The sequence below is a fragment of the Rattus rattus genome, chromosome X, assembly GCF_011064425.1.
Source record: "Rattus rattus isolate New Zealand chromosome X, Rrattus_CSIRO_v1, whole genome shotgun sequence".
Classification (NCBI taxonomy): Eukaryota; Metazoa; Chordata; class Mammalia; order Rodentia; family Muridae; genus Rattus; species Rattus rattus.
The window spans coordinates 19983030-20002673 of NC_046172.1; the positions used below are offsets into that span (position 1 = coordinate 19983030).

The window sequence follows — 19644 nt, forward strand, 5'->3', positions numbered from 1 at the left end:
CTGTGCTGAAGAATGTGAAGGTTTGGGTCTGATATGTGCACATATGCACATTTGTGTGTGCAGGTGGTATTTATATGAACATGATCACCTTTCCAGTTGAGCTCTGAGCTGTGCAGGTAAGGCAGGAGTCAGCTATATCCATGAGCTTTTGGAGATGAAAATGTACCTAGAGTGACCTCAGCCTCTGTTCTGGAGCTCATGAGAGATTAGAGTCAGGTCAGAGGGCATCTGGGGCATTTCCTACCTATCCAGCAGGGGTGCTGGAGCAAGGCAGGAAGGCCTAGTTTTCAGTTTTGCCTATGTTGCCCTGTACTGACCATGTGACCGGAGATTCCTCTCTATTTCTGTTACTCAGCTTCCTTATCCATAAACTATGACAGTTATGCCCAGTTCATAGTGCTGATGTCATTCAGAAATTAGATGTATATGATGGTACTGTGGCTGGGCATAGGTATCCAATAAAAGACAATAAAGGATTGAAGAGTGGGTTCAGCAGTTAGGAGCACTGGCTTTTGCTGTTCCCAGTACCATAGGACAGTTCAAAGGGATCTGATGCCCTCTTCTGGCCTTTGTGGACACCAGGCATGGACATGGTACACAGACACGCATGCAGACAAAACACACATACATATAAAATAAAACCAACTAAAACTTTGAAAAAAGACACTAAGAACCAGGAATGCCCCTGATGTGCTTCATTTCCTACCTATGCCACCCCAAAGTGATTTTATCTAGCAACATGTGTGCTAACAAGTCCATGCAAAGGACCAGAAGCTGGGGAGTAAATCCCTTTACGAAACAGTTACCTATGATGGACAGGTTACTATCCTGCACTGGGAATAGGGACAGTCATGACCTGAGAAAGTAACAGACCTGGTTAAGGAAAGATGTCCTCAAAGACCAGCAACCCCTGGGACAAGGACTGAACAGGGAGGCCTTAATAGGGGACTAGATCTTGGAGCAAGAGTTGGGTCTTGGAAGGGAATGGAAGAGCAAGAGATAGTACGGTGGGGACAGTATGATTCCTCAAACGGGGTAGGGGACAACATCTATACCGTCACAGAGAAGAGAAATTCAGGTTAAGGCCCTCTGTCAACTGTACTTGAGGGTTACCAGCTGGCAGAAGGACCAAAGAGGACAGCAAGGTGAGCACCAGCAAAGGACAGGGCTATGAGAATGATGGGGGAGACATCAGACAGGGAAGGACACTATGATGGAGCTCAAGAAGCAGCCAGAGGTGAGCAGCTGTGGAGGGTTATGCAACTGGTCTTGCAGAAGCAGTAGGTCTGTGGGAGCCATTCAATGTCTGTGACAGGACTCATGACTGATGGTGGAAGAGGAGGATTGATCATAATTTGCTTCTTTCTCATCAAGGGATACTTCCTCTCAAAACCCCGCCATTGGCCATCTAGCCTAGCCTAATCTACACACGAGTCTCTGAAGCCCTCCTTACCTGCTTGCCCCGAGCTGAGAGGCCAGAGTCACCTCCAATGCGGCCTCTAAGGTTGAGTTCACTCTCACCATGGCGGCATAGGTAGATAGATCGAGGTGTGACATGGATGTTCATGAGGTAGTAGGCTGTACGGCTCTGCACGTGGTCCTGCACTCGATTTACCATGTAGCGTGTGCCCACGTCGAAGATCTTGATGTAGGACAGGTGGCTGGGCCAGACCCAAGCAGGAGCAAGCATAGCTTAGGTGCTGATAGTAGGAAAGGTTGATCCCAAGAAAAAGTCCCAACCACACGCTCTGTTTCCAAGCCTCTGTATTTCAGCTCCTATCTAACAAGGTGTTATACCGAGTCTTGTTCTGGGTATATGACCTAGAGATTCTGTTCCTGACAACTCCAAGGAGCTCTTCACCGGCTACCATCTCCTTTCTTCAGCTTGAGTCAACCTGTCATTTGACCTTTCTTAATCACAATGCAATTCCCAAGTTCTTTTATCTGAATAATGCACTGTGCTTTATTTAGGTAGAGCTTATCTGCCCTTTGAGAACTCTTACAACAGTTAGAATCAAACACTTGGAAACACGTGGATAATAAGTCAATATTCTTGTCTCAAACCATATAGTATGCCAAGTATTGTGTGAAGGGATATAGAAATAGTCCAAAACATCACTGGCAAACTTGTGGTCCCTGGCACCAAGTTCCTAGTGGTCCCCTTTCTTAGGTGCACAGCTGTAGTAACTATACACTGAGTAATAATCAAATACAACAGTCTGTCTCTGGAGGAGCAGGGAGGGGGGAGGGAGGAGCAGGGCGAGGCAGGGAGGCAGGGATGAGGAGCAGGGGGGAGGAGGGAGGAGGAGAGAGACAGGGATGAGGGAGCAGGGGAGGAGGGAGGAAACCAGTGGATCAGAAGACTTAGAGCACGAACTAAGACTTATCTATCTTCTGTAACAGCTGTAAATCCTCTAGTTATTTAAGAATCTGAGAGAGCTCCATGGGAAGGGGCGTGGGAGCCAGAATCAAGGGTGACATGAGTGGCCCAGGGTCAATGAGGCTGCTGATAGTTTTGGTTTCCAAGAGTTGTTTCCTTGATCTTCCTAGAGGGAAGTGCTTTACATCTACGGCCTCACCCTTTGCAGCTCTCGGATCCATGTGCAGTGGCTCCCACAGAATACTTGCATCTGCTGAATATTTTTTGTGTATCTTGCAGAGACTGGGGGACTTTAAGATGCATGAATCCTCATAGCCATCATTCAGAGAAGAGATCATCATGTAAAATGTCTGAAGCACACAGAAAAGCAATTTGCTATGAGATCGTGTCCCACTCTAGAGGTCTGTCTCAGAACCCCAGAGCCTTAGAGCAGAATGTCTCTGATGCAGTCTTGTTGCCTGGCTATTGCCTGTTCCTAATACTAGACCCTCCGTGGTAGCCTCACCTCAGCACGATGTTTACCCATGACTTTTAATTCTTGTACTGCTGTTGTACTTGGAATATTCTCTGTACATCTCTTTTCGTACTCTTGAGTTAATTAGGCAGGCTGTCACAAAGTACTTTCATTTTGCTTGAAAGGATGTTGCTTGCTGGTTCCCAAAGTTGAGTTCCTATGTATACATCTTTTAAAAGCCATTGAAATATAATACCCATAGAAGGTAAGGCATTTACTATCTTCTCTAAGAAATCTTAGAGTATAGAGCTATACAAAGTCATTTACAGTTGCACAATACCAAATTATTATAAAAGTTCATGTTCATCTCCCAACCAGTGCAATTTAAAATAAAATATATAAACTGTACTAATGAGGCCCTATAAAGTTCTGGTTTTATTTTTCTACCTTTTTCTTGTTGCTACTTTTATATACTAATTGTTAAATAGCTGTAGGACACTTTTCTTCTTATTTTGGAAGATCCAGACTTGCTGATGTTTCGCTTGCCCACTGAATTACCTAGCTCTTCCAGACATTCTCTCTCCAACGTGTGCCAAGTCCCCTGCTGTGAGTTCCTCCAATCATCTGGTTTACTGTTCCTACAACTGGTGCCAACTATATCCACACCACCGTCTCCAAATTACTGGGCATTCTAGAAAAACAGGGACAGCTTTGCCTCTTTGGCTTCCTTAGACACTGTGAAAACTTGCCATCATGCATGAACTATAAATGTCTATTAATGGAGAAACAAATAAAGTTGGCTTTCTCCATACATCTTCTTTAGGCCCAATGGACTCATTAAAGAGTAACAGAAAGAAACAAAACCCAGCAGTGCTCCTCTAGGTGTTCAGAGGCTTCCGCTGGGGAAGCCTCCATCCAAGTCTGGAGGCTTTCTTAATGTCATTCTTTCTCTTCAGCCCCCTTCTTTCAAGATCTCTTCATTGTATGCTGTTAGCCTACATAGTACATTTGTAGAATTTGAAAAGTCCACACTTTTCTCAAAGCATAAAGAACCCCATTCCATCACATGCCTTCCTGAGAGAAAAAGGTGTATCTTTGATCAGGGAGCATGTACAGTGAGTAATCTGTGAAATTAAACATGAAGGACATGGCCCTTGTGCTGAATATGCAAGTCCCATTTGATATTTCTTATGATAAAAGGATGTCGAGAGGTAAAACCAGGCTAAAATATGGAAAATGCAGGCATTGTTTAGTGTAGAATGTGTTGATGATTCGCTGTGTGTCCGCAGGCAAGTCTTTGAACTGAATCCTGGTTGTCAGTTTTCAAAACTATGAACTGGCATTGGGTAAGACTGAGACGACGCTTTTAGACTTCTTAGGGTATTGATGACCACTTGCATCCCTTTTTATACTTCGAGCTTTTAAAGAATATTGGTAGCCAGATTCTGTTTTCATTGGAACCCATTTTGAAGATTGTGAGTTTCTTTGAACATTTCACATCTAAAGTCACATCTGCCTTAAACTGCCAGCCAGTACTTCTCTATCTGTAGCTAGTATTATGAAAGAATTTTTTTTATTTTACTGCTTATATATGGCATTGCTTATTGCTTATATCTCTCTATATGCAAGACTCTATACAAGCTACCCAAGGACAGAACCCATCTTACTTGTCCCTATTTCCGCCTTCTGCATGCAAAGCAAAGCTTCCAAAGACTTGCAGATTGAAGAGATATATGAGGGTAACGAGAAGAGAAATGAAAGGAGACAGAATATATGGTTAGACTTCTGATGCACCTCTGGCTCGTGGTGGAAGGCTAGAAGTAGTTTTAGCTCCCTAAGATTCACCTTCCTCCTTTTGGAAATTTATGATCATCAGGTCTACTACAGCTACTTTTATGGAGATACTGTGGAAATGTGATTAAAGAAAGAACGGAATCTGTTTGGGTGCTGAGGTGCCGTCCACGTGAAAAGAGTACTTTTTGCAATAACAACAGTAATACCCACAGAATAGAGGCATTTGTTCTTAGAGGGCAAAGTCCTAATCTGCACGTATAGCACAGGAAGGCACAACTCTACTCATATGGGGAAAAACATACACGAAATAAGCTATCTCCAGGAAAGTATATGTAATTTAGATCTGAAATGGCAAAATGTGTATCCAAATAGGCAAGTGGTAAGAAATAGCAGTCAGATGCAATTTGAAAAGTATATGATGTGGATGAATGCTGTCCACATCAAGGTAACACTGCCTCATGGAAAGTTGGACTGAAGGGAGTCATAAAGACATATAAAGTCCCACTTCTGATATTATAGATAGAAAAGGTAGGGCCCTTAAGAGGACATTTCCTTAGGTCCCATAAGATATGAAAACTGGACTAAGGCTCCAAGAGGTGTTGGGCTCTTACCTGTCCAATTCCTCATCCAAAGGTTGGTAGTTGATCTCATAGCACTCTATTCTCTTTAGAAAGTCTTCCAAAACCTTTTCTTGGTCACAGTCTATGTAATCAGGACTACCGAAGTTTCACTTGCTGGGAGAAGGTGAGAGAGAGAGAGGAGAGAGAGAGAGAGAGAGAGAGAGAGAGAGACTGACTGACTGACTGACTGATATTATACTTGGAAATGACTTTCACAGACAACTATCACACATCCCATTACAAAGGCAAGGAAATGGAGTTTGACAAAGGGTTTTGCTTAAGTTGGGCTGTATGTTACAATGTATTTACTCCAGGAACACACATTGCTTAAAAACATTTATAAGAAGACAGGAAGGTGTGATACAGAAGTATCAGATGTTGTGACTTGATATCATAAAGGCTCTTGTGTAATTAGTCACTGCTGAGAAAACAGGCATGCTGTTGTTGGATTTCTCAAAGGCTGGCATCTCCTAATCCCCAGTATTGGCCTTCTCCTCCTATATTTCACAGTGCTCCACTCAATCACTTGAGCCTACAAGGAATCTCACTTGCTAGCAGGAACTAAGCCTCTCTAACCTCCTCTAAATAGCCATTTTTTGCCTATGCTCACTACAACTAAGTGACTGATTGCTGGTATTCCTTTAAAGGAATTCCTTTAAAATGTTTAATTCATTATATTATTATTATTTGCATTTACATGTGTATGATGTAGTATTGGGGTACATATGCATGTCATGGTGCATGTATGGAAAACAGAGGACAACGTTGTGAAGTTGGTTCTCTCCGTCTACCTAACTATAAGTTTTGGGGCTAGAACTCAGAGCTTGTGTGCCAAGCAGTTTTACCCACTGAGCCATCTCCCCGGCCCAGAAGGATATTTATAAAATGCATATTTGACAACAGATGTTTCATATCTGAATTCTTTCACTATTTCCATGTGGCTTTTAAGACTAAGTATGTACTATTTCAGCAAATAGATCATGACATCTCAACTGCCTTTCACTACCACCTCTTACTGCTCTCCTATCTAGACAGACATTCTTGCCTTATCAGATCTAAACTACTTATGGTTCCCTGCAGAGACCATATCTAGTGTATGCTATTCCCCATTTCAATTCTTTACATGTAAAAACTCCTATGCATCTATCAGGATGTGGCTGCCACCTCTAGGAGGCCCTTGAAGGCATACCACCACATGTAAGGTGGGCCCTCACCGCCATGTTCCTACAACCTTCCCTTCCCCCTTACCGCAGTTCTAATCTAAAGTTCTGTCTATATATTTGCCAGTGGCAGTAATTAGACTGTGAGTTCAACAGAAGGGATTTCAGTTGTTAGATCTTTAAAGCTCATAATGGCTATCCAGGTATACAGTATTACCTGTATACCTGAATCAATAAATGGATGGATAATTGAGTGGATAAAGAGACAAAAGATCTGAAGATGCTAGATATCCCAAGAGATAGAAATAGGAATAAGGGGTAGAAGTTACAGGGAGAAAAATTTCACTTTGATTAGTGAAATTTCACTTTGAAATTTCAAAAATTCACTTTTGAAATTTTTAATTCGCCATTAGACAAATACTTGGCTATTTTAAGAACTTGATGAAAGGTTGAAAGAGATGCGCTTTAAGGTCTCTTATGCCCTTTAACTCTACTAATTTGAAGGGGCAGGGAACAACCAAAGTTTGCAAGTGATCTAATTCTGGACCATGCAAGTTCAAGTCTTAAAGTAGCAATGATTCTGGTGCAAGACCTTGGGTATAATGCAGAACATGGGCTTTTGTGAAAGACAGACAAGCCTGGGGTACACTCCTACCTACTTCCATTTTTTTTTCTGAGCTGAACCACCCTTTGCCAACTACTCTTTGTGCCTCAGTTTCCCCTCTAAAACAGGGAAAGAATCTCTAACGTGAAGGTTCTGTGAAAAAAATGAGAGTCGAGCCTAATGGTTGATGCATTCTAAGGGCTTTATATACGTTGGTTTCATGTAACTTTAAAGGAACATAAGGGCTCTATATATGCTGGCTTCATGTAACTTTATAGGAACATTGTGGGCATGAATGTTCTTCTTATACAAAGTGGGTGCATCTCAGAGAAAATGCTTTCTTTAAGTTTAGTAGTCCTTTAGGTATGACCCAGGCCTAGGACAAAATACAGAGGATTAAAGGTTGGGAGATGACTTAGTGGGTAAAAGCTTGCCATACAAGTATGAGGATCTAAGTTCAGATTCCTTAAATGCACATAGAGCTGAATGTAGTGATATGCATCTGTAACCCCAGTGCTTCTACTGTAAAATGACAGGTAGAATACCTTAGAAGCTTGAGGGCCAGCTAGCTTGGAACATACAACAGAGAACAAGAGCCCCTACTTTAAACAAGGTAGAAGGTGAGGACAGACACCTGAAGTTATCTCTGACTTCCACATATATACAATGTCATGTGCATTCCACATTCATGTTAAGAACATATATGCATAATATATGTGTGCATAGATATATACACATATATCAACGCTTATTTTGCAAAGAATAAGGAAGAAAGATAATTGGTGTTCCTTACCTTGATGTTTTCTGCAATGATTTCGGGGTCATTACAAATAGACTCAATAAAGAAGACCTATAAGAGAAAAAGAGAACCTTCCATCAGGGCATTATGTTTCCTGGGAGCCAAAGAGGATTACCTATTCTTGATAGCCTGAGTCATCCCTAGGGACATTAGTAAAAGCAATGCTTTCACATAATGGTTCTTTCAGAATTCGGACTCCTATGCAGCAGCCTAGCTCTAATTGGATTGCCCCAGACTTCTGCTGACTTTTGGTTCTAACATATGTTTCTCCTCACTCCATCCTTGCCACCTCAGTGTCAGTCTGTCGGTAATCATCTTCCGATGTCTAATGTGGCACCTCCCCTGTTCTGTTCTGCTGAATCTAAATCTGAAAGCTAACTGACACGGTGTCCAAATTGGCTGTTCTAAATGCCCTGCTTTGGACTGCTTTGAATTTTGTCTTAGATAAGCATGGCTGTGTCACTCTACCTTATAACCATGTTCCTTAGCAAACTGTAGAATCAACGACCGTCGTTCTCTGGTAGTGTTGGTGGCATCAAAAACCTGGAGACATGTAATAAGAGAGGCTTACTCTCAGTGTAGCGTTGATACAATCACATTCTTTGTTCACTCTTTTTCTAAGTGGAGGGGGCAGAACTTCAGAGTCTTAAAGAAAAAGAAGGGCTTGGAATTTGCTTTCGTCACTTTCAAAAGCACTCATTGAGACCATACTATCTGCTTAGTAATACACTCTATGAATGTGGGGTTTTATTAAAATCATTTTCTAGGTCAAGTAAGAGACCTAGAAAGACAACTTGCTCTGACAACAACCATGCTTGCTGTTAGAGCAATAGTACAGCTTGCTCTCCAGATTGAGTCCTTTCCTTCCTAAATCCTTAGAAACTCCCAGGAATAGGGAAAATTCCCTATCCTTAGCACCTGAGAAGGGGCTATTGCTTATTTGGTGATCTCTAACCTGAGGGTTTAAGATATTACATTGCCGAGATATATAAGCAAATTTCAATTTAGAAAGAAATGTATTTCACAGCTTCTGTTCTGCACTGTATAGAAGCTCATGGAGTTACATAGACTTTGGGTCTTGTTATCTTGGTATAGTATTTGTATTTGTTTGCAATGATTTTTAATAAAAAAGTTTATAACATTTTAAAAAAAGGAAAGAAAGCAATATTTGTACCATAGTCTTAAATTTTTATACCACTGAATCTTGATGGCAAGTCAATGAAACACAGGACTTAAGAGTATGGATTCTATAACTATATAATCTGGCCCTGCCACATACATATTTTTTTCCCGGAGCTGGAGACCAAACCCAGGGCATTGTGCTTGCTAGGCAAGTGCTCTATCACTGAGCTAAATCCCCAACCCCTTGCCACATACATATTATACCACCCTGGGAAATAATTTTTTCATGGTAGTTCTTTTGGTATCTAAAATAGAGGATAATAATGTCATATCTCATAGGGCAGTTTGAATTAAATTATTAATATAAACAAAGTACTTAGAATAATATATGCCATAACTAAGTGCTTAGCACATATTATCTACTTTCCATACAGACAGATAGCCTGAGGGGGGAAAATGGAAGATTATTTACCGCAACATGACCTTCCTCACGGCTGAGATACTTATGGACATCCTTTAGGGCTGCTAGAGCACACTGCCTGAAAAACAGAGAAAGAAGCAGAGAATCCCTATCCTCAGGATCAGTTCTTCTCACTGCAGTTCTCTTACAAAGCATCTCTCTGTTGAACATCTACATAGTTCATCTACCCATTGAACATCTAGAACGGTGCCCTCTGTTCTAATAAAGGGGTCAGAGTTGAAACTGGCTCTGTGTGTACGCTTAGAAGCTGAACATGAGGAGACATGCCCAAGAAAAACTGAACAATGAAATCGCCATCGTTTTAGGGATCTAACTGTGTGCTACTGGAGCTAAAGTTGAATTGGTTAATGTACATGGGTAAGGCATAGAGATGGATGTGCTCTTTGAGTTAAAACAAATTCTTGTCATAGGCAATATTGTAAGCACAGGTATAATAGTGATAATGTACTTAGGTTTCAGCAAAATATTTCTTATTGGTTATTGGGTTCTGTAGTGAGGACCCAGATAAGAGGTTCAGAGCCAGGTTGCATCTAAAGTACTAAAGTACCAAACACATAGGTAAAAGAGACTTTAAAGCTGAAGTGATGAGACAGAGACTGAAGAGAGCTGAGCTCGGGAAACACTCATCTCAAATGCAAGGAGAAGACCTTGCTATGCTTGCTTACCAGAAATACAGGCCTGGAAAACCTTCTTGATAGAAAATGGCTATGACTAGAGCAGATGTTGAGCAGGCTGACAGAAAGACTGGGCACAAATGCATTCAACTCATGGCCTAGGCTAACTATGAAATGTGACCCAACACAGACTGTAAACTTACTTTAAAATTTTTGAGAATTTTTGCATTTTTCCCTATTTGTAACTTGACTGAGGAATTCTCAAGAACCAATACTGTAGATGACTATGCTGGGTTGTAATGTCAAAAGTATGGACACTCTGGAAAAGTGGGTTTCTCTATACCACTCTCTTATGATATAAAGACAGGTCCCACTCAGCCAAGGGGCAGTACAGAGTCTTAAATACTGTGTACTTACTTCCTGATAAGCTGGGCCTCTGTGTTGTCTGGGCGAAAGAATTCATAGTTCCTGTAACTCACTGCCTCTCGTCGATACTGACCTAAATTAAACACTGAAAACAGAAAACGCTAGTGAAAATGTTGGGAAGGTTGCAGTGGCCAAAAACATGTTTCTGCTGGAAGGAATCTCAGAGGTAGAAGGTATAATTTATAGCTGGAAAATGTATATATAAGATTTCTCGCTCTTACTCCCCTCTTACTTCTCTCTTACTCTTTGTTCTTTGCTGCTCTTACCCCCTTCCCCATCTCCCAGCTCAATGTGCCCATCACTGGCCACCTTTCCCCTTTTCTCTCATTAAACCTCTCCACGTGGAAAAAAAAGAGATTTCACATTATGGGTACCAGCTAATTTCGTCCCTCATATCAGTCCGGCAAAGTAGGGGTTAACCATTTCACCTTTACCAATGAGCAAAGTAAAGCTCAGAGGTGTAAAATAGCTTTCACAGTTAATAACTAGCAATCAAAATTCAAACCCAGGCCTGCTTGATTCCAAGCCATTTTACGTTATTATAAATTCCAACCCTTTAAATCTCCTATTCAATTGGGAAGATAAAGAAATGAGATGCAGAGAATAAAACAAGTTACCCAAAGTCAAACCCAGAGTGAATTAATAATGTATACAGACTGGGTCTCCTGACTCCTGGCTCCCAATATTATTTTACCATTTAATATCATAAGGAAAAACCTAAATGCAAATTTCTAAACAGCACTTGCCTGTTTGTAATGGGGGGAGAACAGAGAAGGAATGGACAAAGAGGATACTCAGCCAAAGAAACCATGCTTCATAAATTCATTTGTCCAACAAATAATTTTAGGATAGTGTAGGGGTTTGAATAAGAATGGCTCCCATAGGCTCATTTATTTGAAAGCTTAGTCATCAGGGTATAGCACTGGGCACTACTTGAGAAGGATTAGGGGAGGTAGCTTTGTTGTAGGAAGTCTCTCACTGGGGACTGGTTTTGAAGTTTCAAAACACAAGCCAGACCCGGTGTCTTTATCTTTTCCTGTGGATCAATATGTAGAACTCACAGATAATTCTCTAGTACCATGTCTACCCACATGCCTCCATGCTTCCCACCATGATGATAATGAAATAGAACTTTGAAACTATAAACTAGCTGTAATGAAATGCCATCCTTTATAAGAGTTGCCTTGGTCTTGGTGTCTCTTCACAGCAATAGAACACTAACTAAAACAAATGCTCACTCTGTAAAGTGAGATAGAACTTCTGGGTCACACACAGAGGAACCAGATTTTTGTGAGGGGCCCTCAAGCAACTCATAAGTACAAAGTCAGACAACAACCACCTCAGGGAAAAGGAGAGCTCCCAGAGAGTCCTTTAAGTGCTCCATCAGAGACAATATCCAACTATGCTGGAGAGTGAAGGGGAAGGAAAAGGAGGATCCCTTTGGGGTTAATTTAGAGTATCTTAAAGAAAGCAGTATTTGGGGTTGGGGATTTAGCTCAGTGGTAGAGCGCTTGCCTAGCAAACGCAAGGCCCTGGGTTCGGTCCCCAGCTCCGAAAAATAGAAAATAGAAAATAGAAAAAAGAAAGCAGTATTTGAACAAGGCCTTTTAAGGCAGGTGTCTTTTACTGGAGGGTATGAGGGTGAGGGTGGGAGCAAGGACAGTATAGGTAGATGACAAGTAGGTCATCTACCGACACTACTTAAGCATAGGTATAACATCTGTAGAAGGGAAAACATGTTTTGAGAGAAGGGGTTAACCAGGCTAGGGCCTAAAAAGCTAGAATAGGTCAACTGTGGATAGTCTTGAACAGAAATAAAGGGGCTTGGGCTCAAATCTGCAGCCCATTGGAGACTACAGGTATTACCAGTCTTGTAGTTTGAAGTTCATTCTGAAGGCCTATGTGAGTACTTAACTTGAATAGACAGAATAAAAGGGGGGATCAGGTCAGAGACCCATCAGCTATTATGCCTTATACTTCTTCATTCAGTAGAGGCTCCCTAGGCTTGCCATTCTGTATTAGAGTGGCTCATTCCTGTCTTTGCTTTGTCAAATGTTCCCTTCTTCCCACAGGACCCACTTCAGACATATTCTTATACATGAAGCTTTGGGTGCCTGTCAGTCAGCAATTCCCTCTGTGAGCACCATCAGCACCCTGTCTGAGAATTTCTAGTCTGGCCTAGGACTTGTTATGTATATATACCATTCAGAGTTAGAACTCTTCAAGGACAGGACATGAGTCTTGCCCATTTTTTATTTCTTCCCTAATGCTTGGCATGGGTTTTGGCACACAGATTAATTAGACAAAGTGTAAGAGGGACAAGGAAGGATACACTGGGGGGAGGGGAGATTTGATGCCCAGTGGAAATCCACGGTAGACTGCATGTTTAAATCCTAGCACATGAAAAGAAAGTGAAACAGAAGGCTTGATGGAAATGAGGGAGGGGTTACTAGATAGAAGACAGTACATGTAGTACCCAGAGGGTTGCTTTGCATTGGAGAGCCTTCTAATGGGAAGATTTGGTCTTAATACTAGTAATTATTTTTGCATATTTTATTTATTTACATTTCAAATGTTATCTCCTTTCCTGATTTCCCCTCTGGAAACCCCCTACCACATCTTACCCCCACCTGCTTCTATGAGAGTGCTCCCCCAACTCTGCCTTGGGATTTTCCTACACTGGTGCATTGAGCCTTCAAAGGGCTAAGGGCCTCTCCTCCCATTGATGCCTGAAAGGCCATCCTCAGCTACATATATGGCTGGAACCATGGGCCTTCCATGGGCTTGGTGGATTAGTTCCTGGGAGCTCTGAGAGGACCAGCTGATTGATATTGTTGCTCTTCCTATGGGTTGCAAACCTCTTCAAAACTATCAGTCCTTTCTCTAACTGCTCAACTGGGGAACCTGTGCTCAGTCTAGTGGTTGGCTGCAAGCATCCACTTCTGTATTTGTCAGACTCTGACAGAGCCTCTCAGGAGATAGCTGTATCAGGCTCCTGTCAGCATGTACATCTTGGCATCCTCAATAGTGTCTGGGTTTGGTGACTGTATATGGGAAGGATCACCAGGTGGAGCAGTCTCTGGATGGCTTTTCCTTCAGTGTCTGCTCCAATCTTTAACTCCTTATTTCCTCCCTTGAATATTTTGTTTCCCCTTCTAAGAGAGATTAAAATATCCACACTTTGGTCTTCCTTCTTTGTGAGCTTCATGTGGTCTGTGAATTGTATCTTGGGTATTCGGAGCATTTGGGCTAATATCCACTTATTGGTGAGTGCATAACATGTGACTTCTTTTGTGACTGGGTTACCTCACTCAGGATGATATTTTCCGGTTCCATCCATCTGCCTATGAATTTCATGAAGTCATTAATTTTGATAGCTGAGTAGTACTCCATTGTGTAGATGTACCACATTTTCTGTATTCATTTCTCTTTTGAAGGACATCTGGGTTCTTTTCAGCTTCTGGCTATTATAAATAAGGCTGCTATGAACATAGTGGAGCATGTGTCCTTCTTACATGTTGGAGCATCTTTTGGGTATATGCCCAGGAATGGTATAGCTGGGTCCTCAGGTAGTACTATGTCTAGTTTTCTGAGGAATAGCCAAACTGATTGCCAGAGTGGTTGTACCAGCTTGCAATCCCACCAACAATGGAGCAATGTTCCTCCTTCTCCACATCCTTGCCAGCATCTGGTATCACCTGAGTTTTAGATCTTAGCCATTCTGACTGGTGTGAGGTGGAATCTCAGGGTTGTTTTCATTTGCATTTCCTTGAGGACTAAGGATTTTGATCATTTCTTTAAGTGCTTCTCAGCCATTCAGTATTCTTGAGTTGAGAATTCTTTGTTTAGCTATGTACCCCATTTTTAATAGGGTTATTTGGCTCTCTGGAGTCTAACTTCTTGAGTTCTTTGTATATATTGGATATTAGCCCTCTATCAGTTGTAGGAATGGTAAAGATCTTTTCCCAATCTGTTGGTTGCTGTTTTGTCCTATTGACAGTGTCCTTTGACTTACAAAAGCTTTGCAATTTTATCAAGTCCTATTTGTCGATTGTTGATCTTCGAGCATAAACCATTTGTGTTCTGTTCAGGAAATTTTCCCGAGTGCCCATGTGTTAAAGGCTCTGTCCATTTTCTCTTGTATAAATTTGAGTGTATCTGGTTTTATGAGGCAGTCCTTCATCAACTTGGACTTGAGATTTTAAAAAGGAGATAAGAATGGATCAATTTGCATTCTTCTACATACTGATCACCAGTTGAACCAGCACCATTTAGCTCCTTTGTCAAAGATAGTGACCATAGGTGTGTGGGTTCATTTCTGGGTCTTCAATTCTATTCCATTGATCTACCTACCTGTCTCTGTACCAATATCATACGGTATTTATCACTATTGCTCTGTAATACTGCTTGAGGTCAGGGATAGTGATTTCCCCAGAAGTTCTTTTATTGTTGAGAATAGATTTGCTATCCTGGGTTTTTTGTTATTCCAAATGAATTTACAAATTGCTCTTTCTAACTCTATGAAGAATTTTGTTGGAATTTTGATGGGAATTGCACTGAATCTGTAGATTGCTTTTGGCAACATGGGCATTTTTATTATATTAATCTTGCCAATCCATGAGCGTGGGAGGTCTTTCCATCTTCTGAGATTTTCTTTGATTTTTTTTCTTCAGGGACTTGAAGTTCTTGTCATACAGATCTTTCACTTGCTTGGTTAGAGTCACACAAAGGTATGTTTTATTATTTGTGACTATTGTGAAGGATGTCATTACCCTAAATTATTTCTCAGCCTGTTTATTCTTACAGCAGAGGAAGGCTACTGATTTGGTTTAATTTTATAATCGGACACTGCAGAAGTTGTTTATCAGGTTAAGTAGTTCTCTGGTGGAATTTTTGGGATCACTTAAATATACTATCATATCATCTGCAAATAGTGATATTTTGACTTCTTCTTTTCCGATCTGTATCCCCTTGACCTCCTTTTGTTGTCTGATTGCTCTGGCTAGAACTTCAAGAACTATATTGAATAAGTAGTGAGAGAGTGGGCAGCCTTGTCTAGTCCCTGATTTTAGTGGGATTGCTTCAAGTTTCTCTCCATTTAGTTTGATGTTAGCTACTGGTTTGCTGTATATTGCTTTTACTATGTTTAGATATGGGCCTTGAATTCCTGATCTTTTCAAGACTTTTATCATGAAGAGGTGATGAATTTTGTCAAACGCTTTCTCAGCATCTAATGAAATGATCATGTGGGTTTTTTCTTCGAGTTTCTTTATATAGTGGATTATGTTGATGGATTTCCATATATTGAACTATCCCTGCATCCCTAGGATGAAGCCTACTTGATCATCATGGATGATCATTTTGATGTGTTCCTCAATTCAGTTTGTGAGAATTTTTTAGAGTATTTTGCCATCAATTTTCATAAGGGAAATTGGTCTGAAGTTCTCTTTCTTTGTAGAGTCTTTGTGTAGTTTAGTTGTAAGCATAATTGTGGTTTCATAGAAGGGACTGGGTACTGCTCCTTCTGTGGAATAGTTTTGATAGTATTGGTATGAGGTCTTCTTTGAAGGTCTAATAGCATTATGTACTAAACCCCTCTGGCCCTGGGCATTTTTTGGTTGGAAGACTTTTAATAACTGCTTCTATTTCTTTGGGAGTTATGGAACTGTTTAGATGGTTTATCTGATCTTGATTTAACTTTGAAACCTGGTATCTGTGTAGAAAATTGTCCATTTCGTACAGATTTTCTAGTTTTGTTGAATGTAGGCTTTTGTAGTAGGATCTGATGAGTTTTTTAATTTCTTCAGTTTCTGTTTTATCTCCATTTTCACTTCTCAATTTTGTTAATGTGGATACTGTCTCTGTGCCCTCTTGTTAGTCTGGCTAAGGGTTTATTTATCTTGTTGATTTTCTCAAAGAACCAGCTCCTGGTTTGCTTTGTATAGTTCTATTTGTTTCTACTTGGATGATTTCAGTCCTGAGTTTGATTATTTCCTGCCTTCTACTCCTCTTGGGTTTATTTGCTTCTTTTTTGTTCTACAGCTTCTAGGCGTGCAGTCAAGCTGCTAGTGTATGCTCTCTCCAGTTTCTTTTTGGAGGCACTCACAGTTGTGAGTTTTCCTCTTAGCACTGCTTTCATTGTGTCCCATAAGTTTGTGTATGTTGTGCCTTCATTTTCATTAAATTCTATAAAGTCTTTAATTTCTTCATTTCTTCCTTGATCAAGTTATCATTAAGTAGAGCACTGCTCAGCTTCCTTCATTTTTTTTCTTTTTTTTTTTTTTCGGGGCTGGGGGCCGAACCCAGGGCCTTTGCGCTTGCTAGGCAAGCTCAGCTTCCTTGTATATGTGGGCTTTCTGTTGTTTTTGTTGTTACTGAAGACCAGCATTAGTCTGTGGTGATCTGATAGGATGCATGAGATTATTTCGATCTTCTTGTATCTGTTGAAGCCTGTTTTGTGACTGATTATATGGTCAGTTTTTGAGAAGGTACCATGAGGTGCTGAGAAGAAGGTATATTCCTATGGTATTCTCTGCCCCTGAGATTCTCTCTTCTATTCTTGTATTCTGTTGGTGATGCTTGCATCTATTACTCCTGGTCTCTTTCCTAGGTTTTCTATCTCCAGGGTTGTCTCCCTTTGTGACTCTTTATTGTTTCTATTTTCATATTTAGATCCTGGGTGGTTTTTTTCAATTCCTTCACCTGTTTGGTTGTGTTTTCCTATAATTCCTTAAGGGATTTTTGTGTTTCCTCTTTAAAAGCTTCTACCTTGTTTATGTGTTGTCCTGTATTTTTTTAAGTGAATTATTTACGTCCTTCTTAAAGTCCTCTATCATCTTCAGGAGATGTGATTTTAAATCTAAGTCTTGCTTTTTCAGTGTGTTGAGCTATCTAGTACTTGCTATAGTGTGAAAACTGGGTTCAGATGATGCCAAGTATCCTTGGTTACTGTTGCTTTAGGTTCTTGCTCTTACCTCTTGCCATCTGGTTATCTCTGGTGTTATCTGGTCTTACTTTCTCTGACTGGAGCCTGCCCCTCCTGTGAGCCTGTGCTCTTATGTGTTTCAGCACTCCTGGGAGACCAGCTGTGCCAGTGTTAACTCTAGGGCGCAGATGGAGACCAGAAGGCAATACTAGTTTTTCTATGCCTAAAACCCAGCCTGGTATTAGGTGGAGAATATTTTTCATGAAATGTATGACTTATAAGTCCATCATGATAGTTGTAGCGTAGTTGTAGACATGGTTTTAATCCTAGAAAGTAGGGTATACAGCATTTTCAGGATTGAAAGTTTTAGCCTTCCACTTTTCCCAATTTTCAGTTAGTGGCCTGTCATGGAGGCATATGGCAATGATTTCTGAGACGTACCTTTAGTTGGTGTTCCTATCCAGTTGAGATAGCGTGTGAGCTTCGTAGAGATGTAGGTCTTGCCTCGAGCTGGTAAACCCACCATGATCACCATTGTGGGAGAATTAGTGAACTGTGGTATGGAGGCTGGAAGACAAAGAGATCCTCAAAATCTTATCTCCATCCTGAGAAGCTCTTCTGCCATTAGCTTGAAGATATAGGGTTGGAAACCATATTGCTTCCCTCATTATGAGTGGGAGGGCAAAGCTTTGTGAAATGGGCGTCACAACTTTCCTTAGGCTCATCAGAAAATTGAGGTTGTGGTACACAGAGCTAACTTAAACTTGGAAAAAAACCAGGCATCTGAAGAGGAAGATAGGACCCAGGCATTTCTTAGTTGATACAGAAACTGATGAACAACACACTAACTCATAAGAAAGCCAGATAAAAATGACTAATGAATTGCTAAGGCTGGTTGTGGGCCAATGGGAACCTTAGAAGGACTGTAGACACAGACAATTTTACATATTTATTAATCTTCCTCCAGATGGTGACAGAGAAGATTGGGAAAAATCCTGAGAAAAGTATTGCATAGAATTCTGGCTTGGGGAGGAGGACAGAACAATATCCAATGTTCAAACTATACCCAGAAAGTTTTCTCCATGTTCCTGTGAGGAAAGCCTTACTATTAACAGATAGGCAATAAACTGCAGCTTGAAACCACTGGTGGGAACTTATCACACCTGGCAGCTAATCCCTCTCAATCTAACCCATTTAGCCTGGAACTTGGGCCAGATCAATTTACCTTCTTTCACCTGGGAGGGAAAAACATTTCAATCTGTAGAAGGAAGGGAAACAGAAGTTCAGGGCACTGATGAAAATTCTCTGAAGTGGGAAGAAATACAGAAAATGCGCTTACTAGGCAGGAACATGGAAATGTGCTAGGCCTACTCATTACATTTGTAGGCCAGGGACACTTATGATGGTCACACCTCCGATACTCAAAGTAAGACTGAGACTTGCTAACATACAACAACTTAGTTCCCCATTCCCCATGGCCAAAGTAAAGAGCTTCACATATGTAGCAGAGGATGGCCTTATCTGGCATCACTGGGAGGAGAGGCCCTCGGTCTTGTGGAGGTTTGATGCTCCAGCATAGGGGCGTGCCAGAGCAGTGAGGCAGGAGTAGGTGCGTGGAGGAGCACCTTCTTAGAGGCAAAGGGGAGGGGGGATGGGATAGAAGGTTTGTAGAGGGGATACTGAGAATGGGGATATCATTTAAAATGTAAATGAATAAATTGATTAATAAAAGAAAAATACAAACAAAAGAAAAGAATATGGAAGGGGTGAAGGAATGACGCAGGAGTTAAAGGCAATTGCTGTTCTTGCAGAAGACCCAGGTTTGGTTCCTAGCATCATGTGTCAGCTCATGACTACCTGTGATTCCAGTCTCACAGAATCCATGCCCTCTGCTGACCTTCACGTGCACACATACATGCAACAAAGTACTTAGACCCATACAATTTTTAAAGAAATCTTAAAAAAAAAAGATAAAATAGCAGTGAAATGTATCTTTAAGAGATACAAGAAAGATGGCACACACCTTTAATCCCACCACTCGGGAGGCAGAAGCAGTCAGATCTCTGAGTTTGAGGCCAACTTGGTCTACAGGGCAAGTTCCATGACACTCAGAGTTACACAGAGAAACCCTGTCTCAAAGATCCAGAGGAAGGGAGTGGACTGTTTCCAGGGAGCATCACAAAGAATAAGAATCAAGGACAAACAAAAAGGCTGAAGAGAGAGAAACTATCAGAAACAGACTTAGCTGAACGCTAAAGCTGGAAT

The 19644-nt window shown here is 41.1% G+C and overlaps 1 protein-coding gene across 1 annotated transcript in view; it reads right to left on the reverse strand.

Annotated features, from left to right (window-relative positions):
• LOC116889124 (6-phosphofructo-2-kinase/fructose-2,6-bisphosphatase 1-like) overlaps positions 1 to 19644 on the reverse strand; it is a 52040-nt gene that overhangs the window by 13196 nt on the left and 19200 nt on the right. The window contains 8 exon segments of the mRNA XM_032890296.1: positions 1454 to 1661; positions 5240 to 5349; positions 5351 to 5362; positions 7806 to 7862; positions 8280 to 8354; positions 9406 to 9472; positions 10446 to 10539; positions 17821 to 17946. Coding sequence (XP_032746187.1) covers positions 1454 to 1661; positions 5240 to 5349; positions 5351 to 5362; positions 7806 to 7862; positions 8280 to 8354; positions 9406 to 9472; positions 10446 to 10539; positions 17821 to 17946 — 749 coding nt within the window.